The sequence below is a fragment of the Halictus rubicundus genome, chromosome 17 (assembly GCF_050948215.1).
Source record: "Halictus rubicundus isolate RS-2024b chromosome 17, iyHalRubi1_principal, whole genome shotgun sequence".
NCBI lineage: Eukaryota > Metazoa > Arthropoda > Insecta > Hymenoptera > Halictidae > Halictus > Halictus rubicundus.
The window spans coordinates 7495768-7521010 of NC_135165.1; the positions used below are offsets into that span (position 1 = coordinate 7495768).

Genomic DNA, 25243 nt, shown 5'->3' on the forward strand with positions numbered 1-25243 from the left:
GTGCTACGGGATGGGGAGGTTGAAAGAGCGGGGAGGGGGGGGGTGGGTGGTAGAGGACGGTCGGTCGCGGGGAGACGGGGGAAAAAAGACAGGTACGTGTAGAAGGAGAAATATACAGCGAAGAGGAAGGCAGAGGCAGCAGCAGCCGGAGAGATCCAGGGGGAAAAAGAGAGAACGAGAGATATGGTCGCGGGAGTAGGAGGAGGGGAGGAGGAGTAGCAATCAATACAGAGCCACCAGAGCAAAACCATCCCTCGAGTTTCCCCTCTCTCTTTCACCCTGTCCCCGTGGTAGCTTCGTCCCGCTTCGTCCTCGGTTCGTTCTCGCTTTTCGCCTCGCTCTCCCCCCCTTGCCTTCTATCACGGGCTCCGCGTGTTTCTCTCTTCAACAAGCGCCACCCGCTCCGCACCCCTAACAGCCACGAATACGACGGTTATATGGATGCTATAGGGCATAGAGCGTTGCTAACAGGGACTTTCGTACGCTCGCAGCACCGTGCACCCGCCCGTACCCGCCCCCTAACCCGCTCCCAGCTGCCACGGTGCTCTGACGGTCCTGTGCTCAGCCTGCGATCCGCTCCGCTCCGCTTTGCTCGGAACGACGTATCTCCAGTTACCTGCGATTACCGGTGATTGCGCGCGCGATACGCGTGTCATTCGCACGCGGTTTCGGCCCGAGATGCTATCCGTTTTTCTACGCTCCGCGAGGAACGCCGCTGTACAGTGAATTCTCGATATATGTCAACAACACGGGCCTTGCTAGCGTCGTGTATCGTCCAGGAGACATACCCAAGCGGTGTTACGCGTCCAAGACCTCTCGAGCTTCGTGTTCCCTCACGAGGTATACCCCGCGGTAGTTGGGATAATTCTGCGACATTTATCATCCAGGTCTTGGCAACGTATACAGAGAAATCACTGTAACACTTTCTGGCTTCGGCTTTCGGTCATACTCGCGGTGGCTGAGGCTCGTTGCGCACGCGTTCTTTGTATTTTTTCTACATTTCATAGATGATGCATGTCTATTGTTCAGGGGGTAAATATCTGCACACCAAAACGAGCCGATAATGCGAAATGAGCATACAGTCGCTCACAGTAATGTTCGGCCACGTTTAAAAGGACGATGACATTTTTAACCCTTAGCACTCGATTGGCGACTATAAGGCGCCACTAAATATTGTTGTATCATTAGTAAAAATATTTTTTACATTATTAAACACTTCAGTATTGTAAGAGTAAATTGCACCATTTTCGTATGAATAACGTGAAAAAAGAAATATATAGAAAGGAGATATTCTGGATCGGATCGAAATGTGTATCATTTTAGAGTTAAAATATCTTCGAGTGCAAAATGTTAAAATAGCTTCGAGTGCAAAGGGTTAACATCGAACCGTACGGCTTGAATTTCTTTGAGAAGTTAGAACAATTTACTACATGACGCGAAGAGAAATTTTGAAAAAATTTTCAACCTCGTCGGAATTACAGAGAAGTGAAAGTGAAAGATAGTGAAAGTTGTTCACAACTTTTTTAGGTGGGTCTGTATTGAACATTTAAAAATTGTTTGCGTTAATTGCAGGACATAGAAACCAAATAGGAATTTATTCCTCTCTTCGATGGTTTTATTGACTTGAAGAAAATGTATTTATACTCTTCAATTCTTGTCATCCTTTTATTGCTTAAAGTTGCACCCAGCTATTATTGCCATGAACGCATAAAATCCGCAGTCCTACTTCTAATTCTGAACCATTAGCGATGATGGATGTGTCTAATAATCTGACCACGGTGATCAATTTTGAAGCACGTTCTAGACTATTATACGGTGTCCAAACGTCCCTGAGGGGTTAAAGAAGTTTAGTGTAGATACTCAATTAAAAACCATTAGAAATTATATACTTTAATGCCTGCTCGATTAGGTGAACGCGACAAGGAGCGGCTAATCGTATAATAATGTCTCTATCAGTGTAAATTTCATCCCGTTGGCGCGCGGAAATAGCAAAGTTCGTTGTTTTTATTCGTCGTTAATTACGGCTGTGGGAAGGCCAGCTAATTAGCACGTCAATAGCGGGTTGTTGTAGTCTATGGTTATTGACAAGACTAAAATTGACTGTATACCGTTCTATGAATACCGCCGCTGATATATAGAGAGAGAGACACGATCGCGCAATCTCTTCGCAAATGATTTTCTCATATCGCTAATTGCCGACGTAATTCCTGACGCAATAGTAAACCGTTCCGAGAGAATTCAGACAAGTTTTACGTGTGTATGTGTATGGGTGGGTGCGCGTGTGTGTATATTTGTGTGGAAGGTGTTTAGCGAGTCGACGGTGTCAAGGACCTCGTCGCCACGGATCCAAGTTCACGTGGATCGCGAACGTCCAACTAAACAGCCTTTCTCTTCGCCCTTGAAACGCGCAGCATTGAACTATGCCGCGTAATTATCGGTTCAAGTACGTAGTATTATTCGAACAATACTGGCTTCGCCGACCGGTTAACTGGCCGCATCAGGATTCTCCGGTTCATTCATGCGAGCGCCGACTCGGCCAATCTCCGTCGCTTTTTTTCCCCACCAAATTTTTGGTTCCAGCAGCTTGCAATTGATAATTGATAATTTTTATTTCGCATACAAATCCGCGTCTAATGATGTCACACCCACAGACATCAAGATTGCCACTTGTTTATACAGTTTAAAAAACACTACGATTATATCTACGTACGATACAGTTGCGAGGAACAACGTGTCCGTAATTCGGCTGCAGCGCACAAAGGATTAAACAACGGGAGATAAAGCCTCGGTGGCTAGAATCTACGTGAAAAGACGAGTCGAAAATGAACAATACAATTTTTGCGAACGACGCTTTGTTTCCGGGATAATTCAATTTCAAGTTCCGCCTCGCGCGTGCCAGCTAGTAGGCGAGTCTGTGCATGGCTGACCGTTTCTACTTCGCGCACCAAAGCGTGCTCAACTTTCGAAGTCGATTATTTCGGAAATGGAGGCCTGCGGGAAAAAATGTCATCTCATGCTCTATACTGAACTTACTTTGTCATTTTATTCTAAGTCGTTATTTGTTTACGTTGAATCATCTCCCTCCCTCTGTACATTTTAAAGTACTCTTTCGAGTACAAAAATTTCGATCTCAACGAATCGACATGAAATATAATTAATTACACGAATAAACTGCGCGAGTGTTAATTGTTCGGGTCAATTCTGACCCGGCGTTTCAAAAATCTACCTACTTAGCAAACAATTAATGTTAGGGGTACCCATAAGTAATCAATTATTTGCAAAGAATTTGTGCAAAATATTCTAAAAAGTATAATTTTTTACAACGCTGTAATGAAATGGCGGCGTCCGTACCTTCCGCGGATCATATTCGTCATTGCATACTTTTTCATTTTCATACGGGATTTAATGCAACGGTAACAACAAAGAAAATTTGCGATGTTTATGGAGATGTATTGAAGGTCAACAAGTGTCAACGTTGGTTCAGAAGGTTTGCTGCTGGTGATTATGATCACTCTGACAGGCCTCGAAGTGGACGACCAGTTGAATTTGATAATGACACCCTAAAATCTCTAGTGGAAGCTGATCCAAAATTAAGTATATAAGAATTATCGAGAAGCCTTGGGTCCACATGGTCAACTATACAAAGGCACCTACACGAAATGGGAAAGCCATATAGGCAAGGAATATGGATACCGCACCAATTATCTGAGACCAACAAGAATATTCGTCGATCAAGTTGCACTTCATTGCTATCCAGATTTCGTAGAGATCCATTTCTTAGCAGAATCGTTACCGGAGATGAAACATGGATTCTTTATGATAACATAAAGCGTTCCAAGCAATGGCTTTCTGCAAATCAAACCCTAAACCTAGCTTATCACTTAAAAAAGTGGGACTGTCATGGCATAATTCACTTTGAGTTGTTGAAACCTGGAGAAACAGTTACTGCTGAGTTGTATTGTCAGCAATTACAACGGCAGTATTCATAACTATTGAAAAAGAGGGCGTCTTTAGTCAATAGAAAAGGTGTAATACTGCAAATTGACAATGCCCGGTCCCATACAGCCAAATTCACTCAGGAAAAAATCAAAGAATTGCAACGGGAAGTTTTACCGCACCCCCCGTACTCACCGGATATTGCTCCCTCTGACTATCACCTTTTCAGACTTCTGGAGCATTATTTAAGAAATAAAACATTCACTGCTATAGAAGATGTAAGGAGGTGCCTTAACCCATTATCGCCCATTGTACTCGCTTGAGTACAGGATAACAAGATTATATTTGTTTGCTTCTAGCGCCATCTAAGATTGATGTTTTGTCCATCGTTTGCAAGTACTCACTAAACATGTATAAAGCTGTATTACTAATGGTTATCACTTTTTTACCGACCATAAATGAGATGTTCGCACATATTTTGTCCCTGTACGCTCTGTTGATATCCGTTCAGTACAGTGTAGAAACGATAGTAAGGTTACATTGTGTACTGAAAGAGACTGTTTCATCCAACACCATTCATAAGCCCATTGTACTCGATTGAGCATATATATCGCTTCCTGTTATTTCTCTTTCTATTACTGTCATATATGGATTTGCTTCTAATAAACATCTAAGTACAGTTATGTGTGTTTTATTAATTTTATTAAAAAAAAATTCTTGGGCGTTAATGGGTTAAGTCATATTTTGCTTCACGAACTCTGGATTTCTATAAGAGGGGGATTGGAAATTTACAGGAAAGATGGCAAACTGTCCTTGATAATGATGAAGATTATATAATAAATTAAGAAATAAAAACTTGAATTTACTACAAAGTTTGTTTTAGATTTCAAAATAATTGATTACTTATGGGTCCCCCTAATATTTGCGACTGCGTAATTGGAAGAACTTCATCGAGAAGATCAAATTCTCGTGCAGTCGTCGAAAACGTTTGCCGCCTGAAATAGAATGACCAGATCGAAGCAAACTAAAAATTGCTGCACAAAAATCTGCATGCGTTCGCAATATACACCAAATTTTTGTTCGCGCAACATCGCAGATACAACTCGGTAAAACAACGTAATCCGTAGCTCGTATCAAATGTTTTAACATCGAACCACGACTTGAACAGTAATTGGAGGCTAAGAATGATTAATATTTTGAAACTGGGACACGCGACAATCTGGAAGATTAATTTTGGAAACGTCGAATGAAAAATTGCGAACGAACGGAATACGCGAGATTCGAACCGACAGGAGTCCCGCGTTTGACAAGATCGTGCTCTGATTTTCTGCGAGAAGCGGCGGAAAAAAATAAAGCGATCTGGAGCACTCACGATTAATTACGAGGCCTCAACTCATAGTAAAAGCCGGCTCCACGAGGCTCCATCACACCTGAAACAGAGAAACACGCAGTCCCATTAATATTTCGCCGTCGAATGGTCCCCGCGAGTTCCTCTATCGGCGTTCTGGGCTATTAGGATGCAAACGCGCGGCTATTAGGAGATCTCCGTGTCGCATTTCCATATAAACTAGACTGTTTTCCACTCGTTTATCACGGCGAGCCCGTCGGATCCGCAATTTGTTCCTGCGAGTCGCTTCCAGTGTCCGGTTGCGCGAGAAAGAAAATTCTCCCGTGTGTTTCTCTTTTTTCTTTCTTTCTAGAGAGCAATTAAAAATTGTTTACGATAGTTTGAACTGCGACGGTTTTCATTCACCGTCGGCCGTGGTCTCAATGAACCCGCACTCGTCGTGCCGCTATTTAAATCGAACCGGCTATTATGGCTCACGCAATTAGCATCATTCATATTCATAGACCGCCCAGTTCACAAGGAATTACGGGGGCTAACCGCGTTAGTGCACGCCGCGGCGATACACGTGAATGGTAAATATTTAATTTCACCTGATTCGGAAGTTCTTGGAATAATGTCGCGACCCACGGCGATGCGAGTCGCTTGCCGCGGTGCCATAACTGCGAACGCGATTGCATTCTTCGGCTTGAATACGCTCGATACGATCCCTTTCATGGGACCAGAGAATTTGCGTCCCTTCTCAATAACAGTCGAATAATTCGACGCAACTAATTCAGCTGTTTATGGTTTGTTATCATTTTATATATTGGTGAGTAGCCTGCAGATCTTTATGCAAAACGAAAGTGTACCTCAGCTGCAACGAACTGCAGTAAAATAGAAATTAAATTTCCTTTCTAATAGGATTATTAGGTATATTTTTAAATTTTCATGTATCGCTTCATAAAAATGACAAGATTGCGTTTATTTCGATTTTGTACAATTTTTATTATAATCGCAGCTTCAGTACGGGAATTTATACGACCATTTCCCATGAATGGATCTTTGTCATTCCAATAATTTTTGTAAAAAGAAATATTAAATTACGTCGTATTCAGTGTCAGAGAATACGAATTTTGATGTATTTTCGAAAAGAAGCCAGCATTCGTGTGATTTGTAATTTCCAGAGGCAAATTGTGCGTAGAAAATCACGTTAGCACGACCGGTCGTGTACGATGAAGCATAAAGTTTTTCGTACTGTACTTTTACAAAGCTCGTATCGTTTTGCGACAGTGCGCTTCGGCTATAAATTCATAAACATCCGCTAGTAATGAGGATCCGATCGATAGCTACGTTTTTGCAGGTATTATATCTTGAAGCGCATCCGGTCGTAAGCTATTACTTTTCAGCATGCCAACTGTAATACCAACATCCACCACCAAGCACGCTTTCCTCAGTAATTAAACTTTTTCTACTAGCTTGTCCGAGAACGTTAAGGTACGTACAACAACTAAAGAGGAGACCTCTGAACGCTGATTTGAGATCTATTAGATTTTATCAATAGCTCGAAAGTGTTAATAAGACTGATTCTACGCGACATAAAAATTAGCCTTATCATTACATGTATAATTCTTCCGACAATATATTTTTCACGTGCACTTCAGAGGCTGGCCACGTTAGCTTGATCTTATCTTCGGCAAAATTACTATCGTTGAACAATCACGGTTTATGCATCGACGTAATGGTCGACTGCTAGTTCTTAAACAAGCACAAATCTGAGAAACTTTTTTTAATGCTTCAGCTTTAATTTCTGAGGACTCGAGACAGATTTTCAGCTATTCTTGTTAGAATTATAATTGCTGTTTCCCAACGGGTTATATGTTTTTTAATATTTTGGTCCATTCACTCACCTTTCTCCTCATTTTGATTAGAGGTGTTTCTTCGAAAATATATCTAGAAAAATGTAAAAATAAAGATTTAAATGGATGCTCATTCGTATTCGTGAAATTATATTAAACGTCTTGTTTGTAAAATGGTATTCAATTTTCGAGAACAAAAAGACATGCGGTGAAAGAATGAAATTATGTGTTATAATGCCTCCAGTCTACTGGAGAATAAACACTATTAATTTAAAACAAAATACAATTCAAACCTCCAAGATAAAAAAAAAGTGACTTATATTAAAACTCTAATCAGAGTTAGAAAAATCTTAACAGAATAAAGTACACGAAAAATCGTAGAAAATTAGAATCAATTAAATCTTTTCGTTTTTATACAGGATGTTACAGCACCAGTGATGCGAGTGGACACGATGTGATTCTATGTGAAAAAAAGCAATTTTTCCGGTTGATGCTTCGTTTTCGAGAAAATTAAGTTCGAAAATTGGTGACTGTGTCTGACCATGTCCAACTAATTCTACTTTCAGCGAACGCTAGGACACTCGCTACCGTTGTCGAACTTCCAAACAAAATTTTCTCGAAAACGAGTCGTCAACCGAAAAAATGTAACTCGTTTCTTCTTGCTTACTTTTGGACGTAGAATCACCCCACTCCAGCTTCTATCACCGATTCTGTACTCACCCTGTATATCAGTCGCATTTACTGCTTGGTAGTTCTACTGTGAAAAGTACAACTGGAACGTGTTGCCTTATAAAAATTAAAAGACTGAACGAACGTTGACTTAGCTTTTAATTATCATACGTGCTCACACGAAAAAGATGTATTCACCCATTCCCGATGGAAAGATTTTAATAATTAGAATAATCGCAGAATAAAATGTGCGAAACGGGTGATCGGACCGGTTCACAGTGGGCCAAAAGCGCCAAAACGTGGCCAAAATAGGAAGGAGTACTTCAATTTAGTTCAAAATTGGTACTCACAGGTTTCTCGGGTCGCTGATTATAAATCTGATGTCAAAATTAAAAAAAAAACAAAATGGCGGATTCAATATGGCGGATGCGTAACCAAAAAAATTATTGGACTTTCTTAAAAATTGGTATTCCCATATTTTTTGGGCCGGCGAATATGAATCTGATGTCAAAATTACAAAAAACAAAATGGTGGATTCAATATGGCGGATGCGTAACCAAAAAAATGATTGGACTTTCCTGAAAATTAGTATTCCCATATTTTTCGGGCCGGCGAATATGAATCTGATGTCAAAATTACAAAAAACAAAAATAAAATTTTTTTTAAATAATAAAAAAATTATTGTTAAAAAAGAAATTGTTGTATCAGAAAATTCTATAAGTGGAACCATACAATGCTTATTTAACAAATTTTATTGTAACTTCTAAATTTCTCGAGAAAACATGCTTGTAACCAGTACTATGACTACCTCTGCGTCACAAAAATGAATCGCATTACGAAAGGGGCAGTTTTGGGCAGCTACTTTTTCAAAATAATGTTAAATAATAGTATCTACTACAAGACTCGACAAGAAACTCCGTGGAATATTGTGGAATATACAACTTTTAGTATACATTTGTAAAATCTGTGCACTAAGTTTTATCGTTCACTTCATACATTCCAAACATTAATTAATATAAATCCAGTGTTATTATTATGTATAGTATTTACTTCCAGGAACAGCATCCATCGTACACGCACAAAAAAAAATTCAATTTCCGTAAAATTGTAAAATTGTAAATTGTCCTCTTTTTCACAACGTAGTTCACTGCACGAAAACTGCGCGACGACTGTATGGAATATTTGTACTCCCACCATTTCGCAGGTATAGGTAGTAAGACTTTTTTACCTTCGGCTACTTATACAGTCATTACATGAGAATCCAATACGGCAAGAGTCATACCCCTAACGTGAAATTAATTTTTTGCATTTTGGCCACGTTTTGGCGCTTTTGGCCCACTGTGCGGTGGTGGTAGTTCCAGCGTAAAAATAAATTCTACGGGCATAATGCTGGCAATTTTTGGCCCACCGTCGTACCACGAGCGGCTCGATTGCAGTCTATGGTTTTAGTCTATGGCGGCAATACTCTGTTTCCGAGTTTTACATAGCCCCGTATCGAGCCACGCGATCGCCCCCTTCCGACTCGTCTTTGTCGGCGTCAGGCACGAAAGTAATACCGCAAACGAGTAAATTGATTTCGAGCTGGAAACGAGCGAGGGTAATATTTGTCGATGCTCGCGGAGAGGCAAGCAGGGGTTGGGAGAGGAAGGGAGGGGAGGGGGAGAGAGAACGTATACAGAACGACGCTCGTGACGACGACACGCGGGGGAGGAAACGTAGGCGTCCGTTAATACGAAATCAATATTATCGCCGGGCCCTGTATCCGTCGGCTCCGTTTCGTCCGCGCGCGCGTTCCGTTTTCGTCTGACGATTTTTCGAGTGGGCCGACGCTGCTAAAATTAATTCTGCAAAGTACCGGTTCGTTCGCGCGAGATTAATTTTCCCTCCTCCCCTCCCCGCGCGGCACGTCAACCCTTTCATCGACGATTTTCGAAAATCCGGTTCTCCCGTTTTGTCGTCCGTCACACGGCCAACGCAATTTTCCGCCAAGGAGAGAGACAGCCCCCGATGCGGTTATTGCCGGAAACAACGATGCCCAACGATGTAAATGCACCGACCGCTAATTCCCTTTGCCCGCGGACGCGTTCGCCGGCTAAAGTATTCGATCGCAGCGTCGGAATCGTTGCAGTTTTTTCGCCAACGACCGTTTCCGAGAGCCAGTGCGAATTCCGCGCGCAGGAGGAAAGCGTTTACTTCGACGAGGCGACGGTGAACTATAACAGTTCGTTTACGGGGTGAAAAGTGACGCGCTCTAATATTTTTAACCCTTTGCACTCGGAGCCATCGATTCTACACTCATAATGTCCCCTTAGAGGGGACATCCGAGTGCAAAGGGTTAATTTTCGACCACTGAGATTCTAAAGACGCATCTGTGAGGAATCGTCCAAGAAATTTATTTCTTCGGGGATGTATTTTGAAAACAAAAATTTTGGATACTCAGATTCTCGTTTATTTTTACAGGATATTGTAAATTAGTCGCTTTTTCAGTGTTCCGTAAGCATACGAAATTCAAACATCATTAGGATTGAAGAAATTGAGAAAATTCGCGTTCCAGGAACAAGGACTATTTAACCCTCGGACTCTTGCGAATTCTAGATTTATGCCGGAGTCCATTTTGGACTCACACCGATATTTTACTAATACATTATTATCCCGATATAAGATGGTGACTTTCGTCGTATTTCGGATGAGGGTACCTACACGGCTCCACTTTGTTTTCGAGTGGACCGAAAGTGAACGACAATTGCGAATATAGTGGCAAACTATAAATCTGTCGTCGGAAAAGGACAGACTATTACATACCGTCTCGTTCGGATACTAAGCTTCATAAAAAAAACTTAAGAAGAATGAGGTATTGCGATTTTCTTATTTCGAAATAAAAGGTGTCGTCTTATATCGGAATAAAATTGCACCGCGCGTGTCACGAATCACTCCAGCATAGCATACGAAGAGTTAAATGAAGACGACAGTACCCAAGCTTATAGCATTTCGCAACAAATGCAAATTATCGCACAGAACAGTGGACCGATATGTAATAAAATCTGCATCATCAACTTAGCAACAGCTCGCAGAATTAACCCTTTGCGCTCGAAGAAATTTTAACTCCAAAATGAAACATTATTCTTTCGACCTAGAATATTTCCCTTCTATAGATTTTTTTTGCATGGTATACATACGAAAATCGTGCTATTTACTCGTACAATACTAAAGTGTTTAGTAATTTATTAAATACTAACAAATTGAATAATGTAAAAAATATTTTGAATAATGATACAGCAATTTTTAGTGGCGCCTTACAGTCGCCGTTCGAGGGCTAAGGGTTAATTAACATCCGAAAATTATTGTTATTCCGGGCCCGTCACCTAAATTGCGAACAAGGTAGTTGTCCGCGCGATAGAAAACAATCCTTTCCGGACGCGTGCCATTTATGGATAAATCGGCGTTGATCTAATCGCGCGAAAACGTCGAAGGGAGCCGGATGCGCGGCCGTAACCGCAATCTGGCTGTAATCCAAATTTTGTCGCATTAACTAAATTACCATTCGACAGGCAAGGGGGGAGAGAGAGGGAGAATAAGGAGATCAAGACGTGATGTACCGTCACGTAACGGCATTATGCGAAACGGGTTCTAATTTCTCGGTCGACGGCAAGAAATCCCCGCGAGTTTCGCGAGCACACCCCCGATTTTCGCGCCGAAGTACCTGCACAGGGGATCACGATGGATTTCCCGACACGCCCTGGGAACAACGTGTTTTCACCGCTGCAATCGATGCACCTTGTGTACACAGTGTTTTCGAGAGCGACTGAAAAACCGGCGGGTTCGCGCAAAGAAGTCAAAACACTGTCTCGTATTTCACTTTGTAAATGAACGCAGACGTCAAAAATAAAAGTACAATACGTGAAACTGAATTAAAGCAGTCTGTCGATGTATCTGAAAAATTCGGGATCAAAAATGTAGCTTATACAGTGATTTCTCTATATATGTCGCCGAGACATGGATGAGAAATGTCGCGGAATTATCCCCACTACCGTGGGATATACCCGGTGAGGGGCTGTGAAACTCGAAAGGCCTCGGACGCCGAGAAGTGTAAACATAACACGGCTCGAGTATGTCTCCTGGACGATACATGACGCTGGCCGTGTTGTTGACATATATCGAGAATTCATATTGTGTGCAGATTTTGTTCCAATTATACAGGGTATCCCAAAAATGTTGTATTTCCTTGAAAGGGATAATTCCTGAGATCATTTGAAGTCACTTTTTCCTTTGCGAAAATGTTCTCCGCGGCTTAATTAAGGAGTTATTGACGAAAACCATGGACCAATCAGAGCGCGTTTATAGCAGAGGGATTCTGGCTCGGCGACAGATCCCGCTGAGTGTGGCGATGGCATTGGCTGAGTCAGAATCTCTGCCTGCTGTATCCGCGCTCTGATTGGTCTGCGTTTTTTCGCTAATAAAACCTTAACAAAGCCGTAAAAATACAACGTTTTTGGGACACCCTGTATAAAATTAAAATAAAACTTTTCTGTTTCTAACGGGAGCTCTCCGATCGGGACGAGGTCGTGTCGCTATCGATTAACGATTACAAAAACAAATATTCCGCGTTTATTTAATTAATTGGCCGCCTTGTAAACCGAATAAATTGGCCGTGAAGATTAAGGATTTTGACGACGCTTATCTGGGTGCTGTTAATTCATTAATTAAGAAGGGACGGTCTTATCTGGTTCGCGATAGCGGGGATCCCTGACCTACCACAACTTCTCCAGACTTTCCACGGGTTCGAAGAATGGTGCCTCTTCTTCACACACGGACAAAAAGATGGCGCGAGTTATCTTCGATTTCTCATGTTATAATGTCTTTTTTTTAAAGATATTTACACTTTTGCGTGTGATTTGGAAAAACAAATATTTTACCTTCATAGAGATGAGATGATATATATTAGTAATTGTTAGTAATTGTTAGCACAAACAATCGATGTACGTAATAAGCAAACAGATCAATTTGTTTGGAATTTTGATTCACACCACTTTCATCATCACCAATTATGGTTGGAATGCAGTCTTTATGCAAAATAAAAATTTGGTCAATCCATTGTAGGAAACAGGAGCTACATAGACATTTATTTTTTCCCTTAATAACTCTATTAAGTAACCGATATCATATTGGAACTTATAAAATTATTTTTCTCTTAATAATTTTAATACATTACCAATAACATGTTGGAATTTTAAAAATCTTTGATATTGTCACTATTTCGTATTTCACCTGGTCATTTCACTCATAAACGCATAAAATCCACGGTTTAATTATGGCAGTGCGGACACTCCGAATGCTATGCGAAGGCTACTAATACGCGAGCATAAGTTTCGACAATGCGAATTCTGGGATCGCAACGAGAAACGATTAAAAATCAGCCAATTCCGCGGATCGTTGGATCCAGAGAGAGGATTGTTATTAACATTAGTTATTTATTCAGGTTCGATCGTCACGGTAATTCGAACCGTTTGTCACACTGTTAGAAGCTTATGCGTTATTCATACCTCATGCAAATTCGAAACGTCGCTCGTCTGCGGCATGAACCTGTTACGCGAAAAATATGATAATGCGTGTCAGAGATATGTCCCCGAGAATGGAACGAAAACTACCGACAAGTAGTTTGTTCACCGTGTATTTTACAATCTCTGCTTGTTTTGGGTACGCTATTGGACGGTGCGGGCCGCTGTCACGCGAGCGTGAGATGTTCGTTGGAAATAGTTGTTAACACTAGGTTTACGGAGCACTAAAAATGACTATTTTACATTTCCTTGTAAAAATAACATGAATATATTAATTAAAATCTGTAGCCATTTTTTGAACAATATATACCTAGAGAAATCAATTTGTTAAATAATTCCTCATGTATCCATGTTTGCAATCTGAATATTCGTGAATTAAAAATATTAGAATCCGTCATTTTGACGGGTCCCGTAAATCTAGTGTTAATGACCAGTGTTAATGAGTGTCACGTTAAAGTAATTTGTCTAATGATAGGTGGAGTACTTGACAAATTTTCTATCCGACCGATGACTATCGGTGAGTGTCCTCCGCGCGTCTAAATAAAACATTTTATTATTTATGTCGTGGATCTTTATGCAAAATAAAGCTTTTCTGCATCGATTACTAGGTATCAAAAATTCTTGTTTTAATAATTCTAATAACTTAATGATTTATGATATAATAATTGGAAAATTTTACCAGGCATATGTATTTTTAGCAAGTTTGACAACATACATGAATTTTTTAAAGTTTCCAAGAATACGAAAATCTGCGAGATACGTCATTGGGAAGTTCCCTAACACACATTTAAACTTCTGCTACGTGTATCTGAGCTATTTGTACATATCACAGACATTGTCCACGGACTTTAAGAATTTAAAGGCATTTAAAAATTGTTAAAAATGACCTGTGAAAACCATCTGTGAACAGTGCGACAAAAGGTTAAAATTCCAAATATGTGTGGAACAGTCGCCGAGCTCAAATAATTTAAATTCGCGGGTTCGATATTCGTTTACTAATGCATTCCGCGCATTTCCACGGCCCTGTCTTTAAATTTCTGTTGGTGCAGCTGGCATTTCTCAATTATACCAAACAGTATTCGCAGTGCATCGATACCAGAGTATGTGGAAAACTAGAAAAAATTTAATTAAGACAAAGCGAATGGGGAAGCGTAGAAAGCGAAAATTATGCGAGATAAAAATGTTGAAAATTTTTGGGGAAAATTGAGGAAACGCCGACAGATTCCGGAAACATGGAAACAGGTCAGTGGCATCCAGTCCGACCCCCTCAATCCTTGCCCCCCAAAATCCTCTGGCAACGCGCAATATGTTACGCGACGTAACGAGATTCAGACGTCATATTTCACCGTTTCAAAATCCCTTCTCTGCTGCAAGAACATGCTAAACAATTCGCTATTGTGATATTCAGAATGGCTGTGATTGGAATAAAGGAATGTAAATGTACGAACGCGCTGTATAGAATTGCTTAAGGTTCCTTTGAAAATTGGGACGGGAGCAGAAGCAATCACGAGCCTCATAAATCCAATTTTTTAAGTAAACCACTAAGCAGGCTATGGATTTTTATGCAAAATAGAAATTGTGGGCATCGAGAAAATCGCTTTCCCCTTCTCCTTCTTCATCCGAAATACGAAGAAAGCCGGTTCCGAGCTATCGTCTTATATCGAAAGAAGACCGTAGTGAAATATCGGCGCGGGTCAGGAATGACTTATAGGGCATAAAAATTAATTAAATAATTATTAATTAATTGATTACTCCGGCATAGGCAGGAGACCGAGGGTTAATAAACAGAAGCCGAACAGAAATTGCTTTGTTCCTGCAGGAAACATTTGCAGAGAAGACTAATAGTTTCATGAACAGTGTTTAAATAGTTAGAGAAGGATAAATTCTAGTGAGGACCTTAATTACTCACTGATCCACAAGTCGGCGGAGACCTCTCCATCGTCCACAATTAAAAGCAAAATTCCAAATAATTGCGAAAGCGGTGTCACGCGCAAGGCGGAAACTTCGAGGAGCGGAATTCACGTGGAAAAGCAAGTTCGACGGAAAGTTTCGCGAAGGAAAACGAGAAAAAAATTGGCAACTCGGCTGCAGTAGAGCGGGGAAGAAAACAAAGATGTACAGGCGGCGTGGGTGGCGGTGGTGTGGATATACAGGGTGTCCCGTAACTGGTGGTACAACCGAGCAGTGGACGATTCTACATGAAAAATTGAGTCGAAAATAAAATTTGTTGATACAAGGCTTTGTTTTCGAGAAAAATGAGTTTGAAAATTTGTCTAGTGCGCGTGCACTCGGCTTACTTGCGGCTCAACGGGATTCGAAGAACGCTAATTTTTCAACAGGGTGGAGCACCACCGCACTACATTTGCTAAGTAAGACGTTTTTTAAGTGAAAATTATCAGTGCTGGATCGGTCGCCGTAGCAGAGTACCTTGGCCGCCACGATCTCCGGATTTGTCACCGTTAGATTTTTATTTGTGGGGTCAGGTGAAATCGATCGTGTATCGTGATGACATAACGAGCATCGAACAATTACAACAAAAATTGTGATAGCGTTCGAACACTTAAAGCAACATAATAATTGCACATTACAATAGGTTCGAAGGAATTTAATACGAAGAGCACGATTATGTCTACAACAACGTGGACAGCACTTCCAGCAATTTATGAATTAAACGAATTGCTCAAAGGTAATTCCAACATTGTAACCTCGACCTTCGATTTATTCGATGTATACAAACCTCGAAAACCTTTGCGAAAAAAGGTTGAGGTAACTCAGAATAAAGTCCGTTGAGCCGCAAGTAAGCCGAGTTCAAACTCATTTTTCTCGAAAACAAAGCCTTCTATCAAAAAATTTTATTCTATATTTTCGACTCAGTTTTTCATGTAGAATCACCCCCTGCTCGGTTGTACCACCAGTTACGGGACACCCTGTATATGTCTAAAGAGAATGAAAGAAAGAGGAAGATAGGTTGAACGTTAGAGCGAGCGTAATACATCGCGCGAGTGCAACGAGAGACAGAGGCTGAGTCATCAATATAACTTTACGCACGTACGTGCACCGGCCGTCACTACTACAATCCCATTCATAAACGTAAAGGCCGACTTACTCACACCGGCGCGCACGTGCGCCTATTAAAGGACCGTATGTAAATGCGCACACGTGCGCCCGAACCCGTGCACGTGTACCTGCAACCGTGTGCCCCGATATGCCTGCCTCCCTTCTCAGCTTCTCGAGCAATTTCACGCGTTCGCCACCACCACCATCACCATCACCATCACCACCACCACCACCACCACCACCACCACTACCACTACCACCTCCCCCGCATCGCGAGATTCAAGGTTCCCCGATAGAATCTCGGAAACGGGTCGAGAAGTTATCCGGGTCGAGGAACACTATTGTACCGCGGCCGATTCACCGGTTTCTAAGCCTGAGAAAATGCCCCGCCGATTCTCTATAACCGGCTCCCATTGGATAATCGACTTCAATCGCGACCGCTTCGTTCTATAATTCTTATTTCGACATCGAGAGTGCACCCCGTTCCCTATAGAAACATGGACCCTATTTCTTAAACGTTGCTGAACGATTCGCGAGGGTAGAGTTCCTCGAGGTGTATTGGTTCTCCTAATTTGGTTAAGGCAAGTGTCACTAAATACGGTCCCAATCGATTGGGTGCAGCTTTAATCGGTAAGTCAATTTTGAAATCGTTTTGTGAACACTTTACAACCTTTCTGAAACGATTTTGATCAATTTCCTTCTTTTGGTTTTTCTTTCTTTTTTTAGATTGTGTAACTTCTGCTGACATTATGAATGGTTATAGTCGTTGTTGAATGTTTTTTTTAAAGGCATTTTATAAAGAATTTCTAGTCTTTAAACATTGGACATCGATTCTTGGAGGCAGAGTTCCTCGAGGTGTATTGGTTCTACTGTTTTGGTTCAGGTGAGTAAAATGGTTTCAATTGATTAGGTACAGCTTCAATCAATGATCCTCCTGAATTGGATTTAATCAATTTTGTATAAATTTGGTCTCTTTATTAGATTGTGTAACTTCTAATATGCTGCTGACATTAAATGACTATAGCTGTTGTTGAACTATATTTTAACCATAGGTGAACGATTTTTGTAGATATTTTTTTACCGAAAAGATTCCTTCGAAATATGTATGTCTTCTTTGTTTACTTATTATGGCCTGTTAAGCCTATTAAGAAAGGGAATTAATTTTTATTTTCCTCCACTTCGTTACAACTTGCAACTGACATAAAGAATTTTTATTTTGCCCAAGGAACCACGGTCTAACGATTAATTAGATCTCCTTAGTCTATTTAACGTGGCCTGTGAAGCCTATTAAGAAACAGAATTAGTTTTTATTTTACTCCAGTTTGTTGCAACTTGCAACTGGTGTACATAATTTTTAATTTACTCCAATTTATTGCAACTTGCAACTGATGTACATATTTTTCATTGTGCTCCACTTTGTTGCAACTTGCAACTGATATAAAAAATGTTTATTTGGCCTAAGGATACACGGTCTAACGATTAATTAGATTGACATAATCGTCTCCTGCATCAACAAACAGTTGCTGCATATTGCCCAGAATTTGTCTAAATCGATTATCGAAATTATAAATTGGAAATGTAAGGTCCACAGATTTCAACGCGCACGTCAATCTCCTATCAGAGTCAAGTTTCGATACGACTGAATGAACCAGTGGCACACTAATTAATTAAAATCGAATCAATCCGATGAATACAACTATTCTGTCGACAGGAGTGTGACAGTTATTTTGTCTGGCACGCACACACGCAAACACGACCTAGACCTCGAGGGGTATAAATGAAGTTCATTATTAATTGTATCGATAGCAATTCAGGATTTATATGATAATATTGACTGTAATGCGCGATAAACAAGCTATTGTAATTATGTATCGGCGCAATGTATCGACTGTGTGGTGAATGAACTTGGCTCGTTAACTACTCTTACATGCGGCACCGCTAATGTAAGCAGATAAATCGTATAATGCTCTTGAATCGTGTTTCTAAACACATCATTAAAATGATAGTCACGGTTTTAAACGCATTATCCTGAAAACAAACGTTATTCAACAGGCTATTTCACATGTTATTAAGCGTGTTATTAAATTACATTAATAATACTCCCGTATCAGCAAAAATCCAAAAATTAACGCTATTACAAATGCCCTATTTTCACAGTGTTAATTAATAATCCCTGTCTTTATTCGCAAAAATCCCAAAATTGACACTATTCAAAATGAACTATTCTCAATTAGCAATGTTCCTAGTCGCAAAATTATTTTCTCGCAGCGTTAATGAATGATATTCCTATTAAAAAAAACCCCAAACTTAACACTATTACAAATATCCTATTTTTTTGCTGTGTTAATTAATAATACGTGTCCCGTATCAGCAAAAATTAAAAAATTAAGACTAATACAAATGCCCTATTTTTCGCAACGTTAATTGATAATGTCCCTATTAGCAAAAAATCCCAAAATTGAGACTGTTACAAAAGCTTTATCTTTCGCAGCGTTAATTGATAATGTCCCTACTAGCAAAATTTCCCAAATTTAACGCTATTAAAAATATCCAATTTTGAATAGTGTTAATTAATACTATGTGACCCGTACAAGCAAAAATCCAAAAATTAACACTATGACAAACCCCCATCTTTGTCCCGACTCGAATGAGATTGGCATAAAACTCGCCCACTGTTACCTAGATTCGTGACGCAAGCGATGATTCGACTATAACGGGGACAGCGCGTGATTATAGTGACTACCGTGCGTCACTATAACGTCCACGTTACACGGCACTCGCTCGTTTTCGCTAGGGAGCCTGTCCAACCGAAGGTGCAAGCGTCGAAAACAACGAACCGCGGAGGTGTGTCAAAGTAATTATTGTGACCTCGAAACAGAGCTCGGCAGAGTTTCCGTAGAAAGTGATTTGAACTTCTGTTCGGCACGTCGACACTGTTGCATATTTCCATAGTCCTCGAGACTCCGGTGAATTTCTGGTTCTTCGATGTCTCCGCTTTTCGAGTGTTTCGGAAGTTGAACATTCGCGAAGTTGTTCCGCGAAGATCGTTCAACTTCCTTGCCGTGCCGAAATGTTTACAAATATGCAACAAATGCAACACCAACAAATATGCAACAAATAAACACCATGCAACAATAGGATATTCCTAATAGCTTTAATTTTTGTATTTTTTGGGAGATTTGTTATTTATTAACGCGACAAAGAATGGGGCGTTTGTAATTCTGCTGATTTCGGAATTTCGCTAATGCGGGGACATGGATTGGTAAATAACGCTGCGAAAAATACTTGTAATCGTCTTAGTTTTTGGATTTTCGCTAATACGGAAGAAGTACCAATTAACGCGGCAGACAATAGGATATCTAATTGTACATTCTGGTACCGAGTATTGTCCATTACAAAATAAAGAAATAACGAGACGAAAGTAAAGCTCGTAGCCATCGCTACATTCCACGAGGATACGCAGTGCGTACACACGGAAATAACGGGGGTGGAAAAGGGATACTCTGACGAAGAGGGCGTAAATACGAACACACAAGCACAACGAGCACACGAGCACAGGGCCGGTAAGAGGCAAGCAAATGGGCTGGTTCCAGCAAGCGGGAGACCGAAGAAAATACATAACCCTCTATTTTATGTGTCTGGACTATTGTGTGGGTGAGGGACGCACGCGCGCTCCCCATATTTACGGTTACGCGGTGTGCGAGCGTGTGCGTGCGCGTGCACGGATACACGTGCTGCCATGCCGGTACGTTATTCATCCGAGAGCGTATGTACATACCTCTATGTACTCGGGGTATATAGGTCCCTGGTGCGTGTACGTGTGTGCCTCCACACGACCCTCCCCGTGTATACGGGTATCTGGGTCAGTGTCTTCCTCGAGAGTGGCTTTTCGAGCCTCGATTCGGTATTTCCCGACTCGATTTTCCTTCATTTTCTAAACCACCGCTTTTTTTCGATGCCAAGGTCATCCCCGTTAAACCCCCGCGTCATTTCCCCCTTCGATTTCCACGTTTTTTCGGAATTTCTCTCGGACGCTCTCCCTCATTTTTCAGGCATCTTTCCTTCTTTGTTCTTCGTTAAAAATCTGTTTAGGTGGGCTGCGGATCTTCGTTTAAAATAAAAATTGTCCATAAAATTTATATTGTTGGAAACGCATAAAATCTGCGGTCTAGTGATCGGTGCGATCAATACAATTTTTTAAAATTTTACCACCTATTTCAACACTAGGTTTACGGGACCCGTCAAAATGACGGGTTCTAATATTTTTAATTTACGATTATTGAAATTGTGAAGATCCATCCACGTGGAAAACTTGGATCGACACATTCCTCTTATTTTTATAAAGTAATGTAAAATACTCACTTTTAATGCTCCGTAAACCTAGTGTTAAAAGTTAAGCTGCACAGCTGGGAGGTTAACAAGAATTACAATCACCTACAAAGAGAGAGAGAGAGAGAGAGAGAGAGAGAGAGAGAGAGAGTGAGAGAGAGAGAAATAGAGACAATAAGAGGGGGGAGGGGGAAATATTGTTGTGTCGAAGTGACTCGATATCCATCAAGGAAGATTCTTTTCCGCCGAGCGAATTGTTTAACCGCGTCAATCACGGCTCGTTTGCGAGCGCCGAGCGTCTCGCCGGCTCTCCGCTCGCCTCCTCCGCCCAAGAATTCGATATTATCGGGGGTACTTAGGCAATCACGGATAATAAGCATGTATTAAATCCACGGGCAACACCTCTCTCGGTACGTTGCGCCGGCAATCGGACACGTCTTGGCCGTAATCGTCTCGAGCAGCTCGCCGCGATCGAGCCAATGTGGGTGAAGGCTAATGGCCGACCTCAAAGTTTTAATCGACGATTTTCGCGAAACACAACGGCCGCCGTTCAGCCTCCTCCGACACAAACTTTGTTCGAAAGTTACCGGGAAACTGAAGGAAAAAATCTCTAAAACAATATCGATCCGTCCTCCCCCCCATTTTCTTGCTTCTACCCAAATCATTATGATCAAACGATCTTCATTGAACGTGACTGCAACAAAACACTGAAGCCAGACGATTTTTGTTAGACGTGGTTGCGAAGAACATCGCCAACAATGTCTCCAATAATCGAAGGTGTGAACAATTAACACTTTGACCGCCAAACTAGAAACCTGAAAAATTCCATAAAATCAAAGTAAGTTTTTTAATGAAATAAAAATTGAGAGAAATTAAATGTGTGATATTGAGTAGTTCTCCAACTTTCTTGAATTTTACGGATCCTAATCAAATTTGGTGCAATGAATATATTAACGTAAAAATTCATTTCAAAACCTGGACAAATAATTCCGTCACACATGGCAGTCAACGTGTTAATTGGGAAAGTGTATTTAGGGTTGGACATACTTGGGTGTTCCAATGAATTTACAATGAATTACGATGAATCACTTAATGTACATCTGTCTACAGCTATATGTATAATTTTTTCAAAGCTTTAAATTAGTGTTTAAACTTGCATCCACCGGATAATCAAGAAAAGATTGACATTAGCCCTGACATTTAGGTTAAACTCTACCGTCCGCACGTTCCGGGTTAAAACGTGCAACGCTAATTCTATTCACCTCGATTCTACTTTATCGTTCGTGTTGAGAGCATCAAAAGCAAACATAAATAAAATGCTGTTTCTTTTCATTATAATTTAAGTGCGTTAACAGTAATACAACAGTACTTTAAATTTTTCTGTCTTTGCTGTTTCACGACGCACCTATCCATTGTTGTCATAAATACATAAAAATTCCCACTCTGGTAACAGTTTCAAAGAAAGTGATCAAATTTATTATATCTAACATCACAGTCACCATACGTGCCATCGTTAGTTTTAGAGATATCATTTGCTGAACCCATTCGATCAGGAAGGTACTAAAAAGATCGACCAACGAATCAACCCAAGCCCAAAACAACAACCTCACCCACCACTGTCGTCAAACAACTCTGATAATTAAGCTAATGAAACTTGCCCAGCCCTTCGCAAAGTCTCGAAAAAGTCTCTTGACAAGTAATAAATCGCCAAAATATGTCTGAACAAGTGCAAACCCATCAATCGAATGCTCTCGCAGAGGCTCAGGGCACATCGTCGGTTGGTAATATCGCGACGATTTTTTTTCCAGACGGTGAGTAACGAAAGTAATTAACGGAGTCGCGATTTTATCCGGAGGCACGGATTGGATTCGCAGTGGCAGGTGTCTCTCTCGCTCGCACACACCGTTGATATGACACAGTTCCACGTCGAGGCGAAAGAAAGACAGCCACACACACACACACACACACACACACACACACGCACACGCACACCGGTGTCTGTCTCCCTCCTCCCTCTCTGGTCGCTATATCATCGACCGGCAATTAAAAATAATTATTGGATGGGATCCGAGAGGCGAACGTTGCTAAAGATGGCGAGAGGCCTGGGTACACGGTTTGAAATTCAGCGGATCGATTAAATCGAGGCGGATTCAAAGGAAAACCCGCGCACTTAGGCGAGCGAGCGAGCGCTCGCTCGTTCTGCGGATTTCAACGAACGGTGCGCCGCGAGGTTTCACACCTGTACGCACGTTCCAGTTCTCAGAGTCGCACGGCCCACATTTCGCCTGCGAGCTGCGAACGATAGACCTTGCGGCTCTTGTCTCTTTCGCATGGTTTTTCTCGAGCGTTCCTCTGACACGCACATATGCGAATATCCTGCCCGGTTATCGGACACCGGTGACCGTCGGGCAAATTTCTCTCCGATCGCGCCTGTCGCCGACAAACGATTCGCAATACAGTCGCACGTCGCTTCGGACTCGTGGATTGAAAAATCTTTCTGCGAAAATGGTCTGGATCGTTTGCTAGAAATTCGAGAACCGAATGGAAACTTGTTTCCCCTCCCAATCGTTTCAATTATTTACTGCAATGTTTGCACATTTAATGCAAAATAAACATTTCCTTCATTAGCTGCTACAAACAGCGGCCAGATAAAAATTCTTTATTTAATCATTTATTTCAGTCGAATATATTAAACGCTCTCAATGCGCACACTGTTTTAAATTTCATGTACTCGTTTCTATCATGAATGCATAGCACTGGCAGTCTATTTGTGAACAGTATGATTTTCGGATCTTTATGCGAAATGGAAATTATGTGAACCTATTCGAAGAACCTGGGGAGTGAGAAAGTTGATTTTCCCTCTTCTTTTCAACAATTCCCTCTTCTTTTTATTATTCATAAATGACTACAAATAGAATGTTCTGCATCGATTACAGAAAACTAGAGACTTCAATAGAAATTATTTTCTTTCCCTAATAATCGAATACCTTCGCTATCAATCGTCACTCGTGCGTAACGTCCACGGTTTGCATTTCAAAATTTGTATCCAATATTTAAAATTTATAACATTCTAACACGATATTCGCGGAATTCACGATTTTCCTGTGGTGATGAGCAACAGTTAAATGGAAATTATACAGAAAGACAAAAGTCAAAAATAATGAATAAGAACGCTATGCATGATCAAGAGATGCACGACGTCCACAAACCAGAAAGAAATGCGACTGCACTTCGCATTTTTGCGCAGAATAAAAATTGTCTGAAGCCGTGCAGAACATTTTATCGCAATCCAAAGACAATTAAAAACCGTACGATCAACAATGAAGCACAACGTCCACAAACAACAAATTTGCAATTTACCTGAATCAGTTTGAATTGGCATGGATTCGCATCTTCAGATAGGATCGCTCTAAATCTATTTCATCGGATCCGAGAAGGAAAAATAATTTTCGGAGCGGAGTTCAGACTTTCGCGGCGGGATCGGCCAGGTGCTCGATTAGAAGCCGGAAATTCCGCTCGCAGCGTGTCGGGATGAAACGTAACCGACGGAAGTTACGCAGTGAAAACGGCTGAACGGTATTGCCTATAAATCAGACCGGGCTCCCCCTCGGCGGCGCGTCGTCTTTCGCCATCCTTTCTCCAGCTTTGTGCGCAAGGCTCTCCTCTCTTCCCTGTACCCGTAAAACCCGCGTCCCACATTTTCCAAACGATCGATCGGACGGTCGAAAGGATCGTGGACGAGACCGTGTGGACGTGCCCCCTCGAAATGCAGTGTGAAATCGGGGTTTGAACAGCGAGTTCTTTTTTCGAAAAACTGAGCCCTTTTGCGACGCCCTCATTGATTGGCAATCTTATAGAGATACTTCGCCGGTTCTCTGAATTTTTGCAATTTTCTACGATCAATTTTTACAGCGGGGAACTGATGATTCATGAACTTTTCCGATGTTCGTATTAAATCTTATGTCAGCCATATTGTTTTGCGTGGGTAGAACCCGTTTTTGTATGGCTTTTCTATGTCTGGTTTTTCTCGTAATAATGGCGACGTATATTATCCAAAATGGAGTTTGAATTTACCAATGTATTTAATCCTACTACTTTCCTTACCAATGACATTATCCAAACGATCGATCGGACGGTCGAAAGGATCGTGGACGAGACCGTGTGGACGTGCTCCCTCGAAATGCAGTGTGAAATCGGGGTTTGAACAGCGAGTTCTTTTTTCGAAAAACTGAGCTTCCCTGGGCAAAACTGCGCCCTTTTGCGACGCCTTCATTGATTGGCAATCTTATAGAGATACTTCGCCGGTTCTCTGAATGTTTGCAATTTTCTACGATCAATTTTTACGGCGAGGAACTGATGATTCATGAACTTTCCCGATGTTCGTATTAAATCTTATGTCAGCCATATTGTTTTGCGTGGATAGAACCCGTTTTTGTATGGCTTTTCTATGTCTGGTTTTTCTCGTAATAATGGCGACGTATGTTATCCAAAATGGAGTTTGAATTTACCAATGT

General features: G+C 41.1%; 1 protein-coding gene across 18 annotated transcripts in view; it reads right to left on the minus strand.

Annotated features, from left to right (window-relative positions):
• Window positions 1-25243, minus strand: part of LOC143362424 (bromodomain adjacent to zinc finger domain protein 2B) — a 295115-nt gene that overhangs the window by 90306 nt on the left and 179566 nt on the right. For 3 of the 18 annotated variants that reach the window (XM_076802574.1, XM_076802570.1, XM_076802571.1), the window contains one exon: window positions 5309-5366. The exons of 12 other annotated variants lie outside the window; for them this stretch is intronic. Coding sequence is in view for 2 of the 6 variants with exons in the window: in XM_076802566.1 (XP_076658681.1) it covers window positions 7171-7182 (12 nt within the window). In the remaining 4 variants the exon portion in view is untranslated. Of the gene's footprint in view, window positions 1-5308; window positions 5367-7170; window positions 7214-25243 lie in introns of all 18 variants that reach the window. 3 more of the 18 variants (XM_076802566.1, XM_076802567.1, XM_076802573.1) reach the window with 2 other exon arrangements.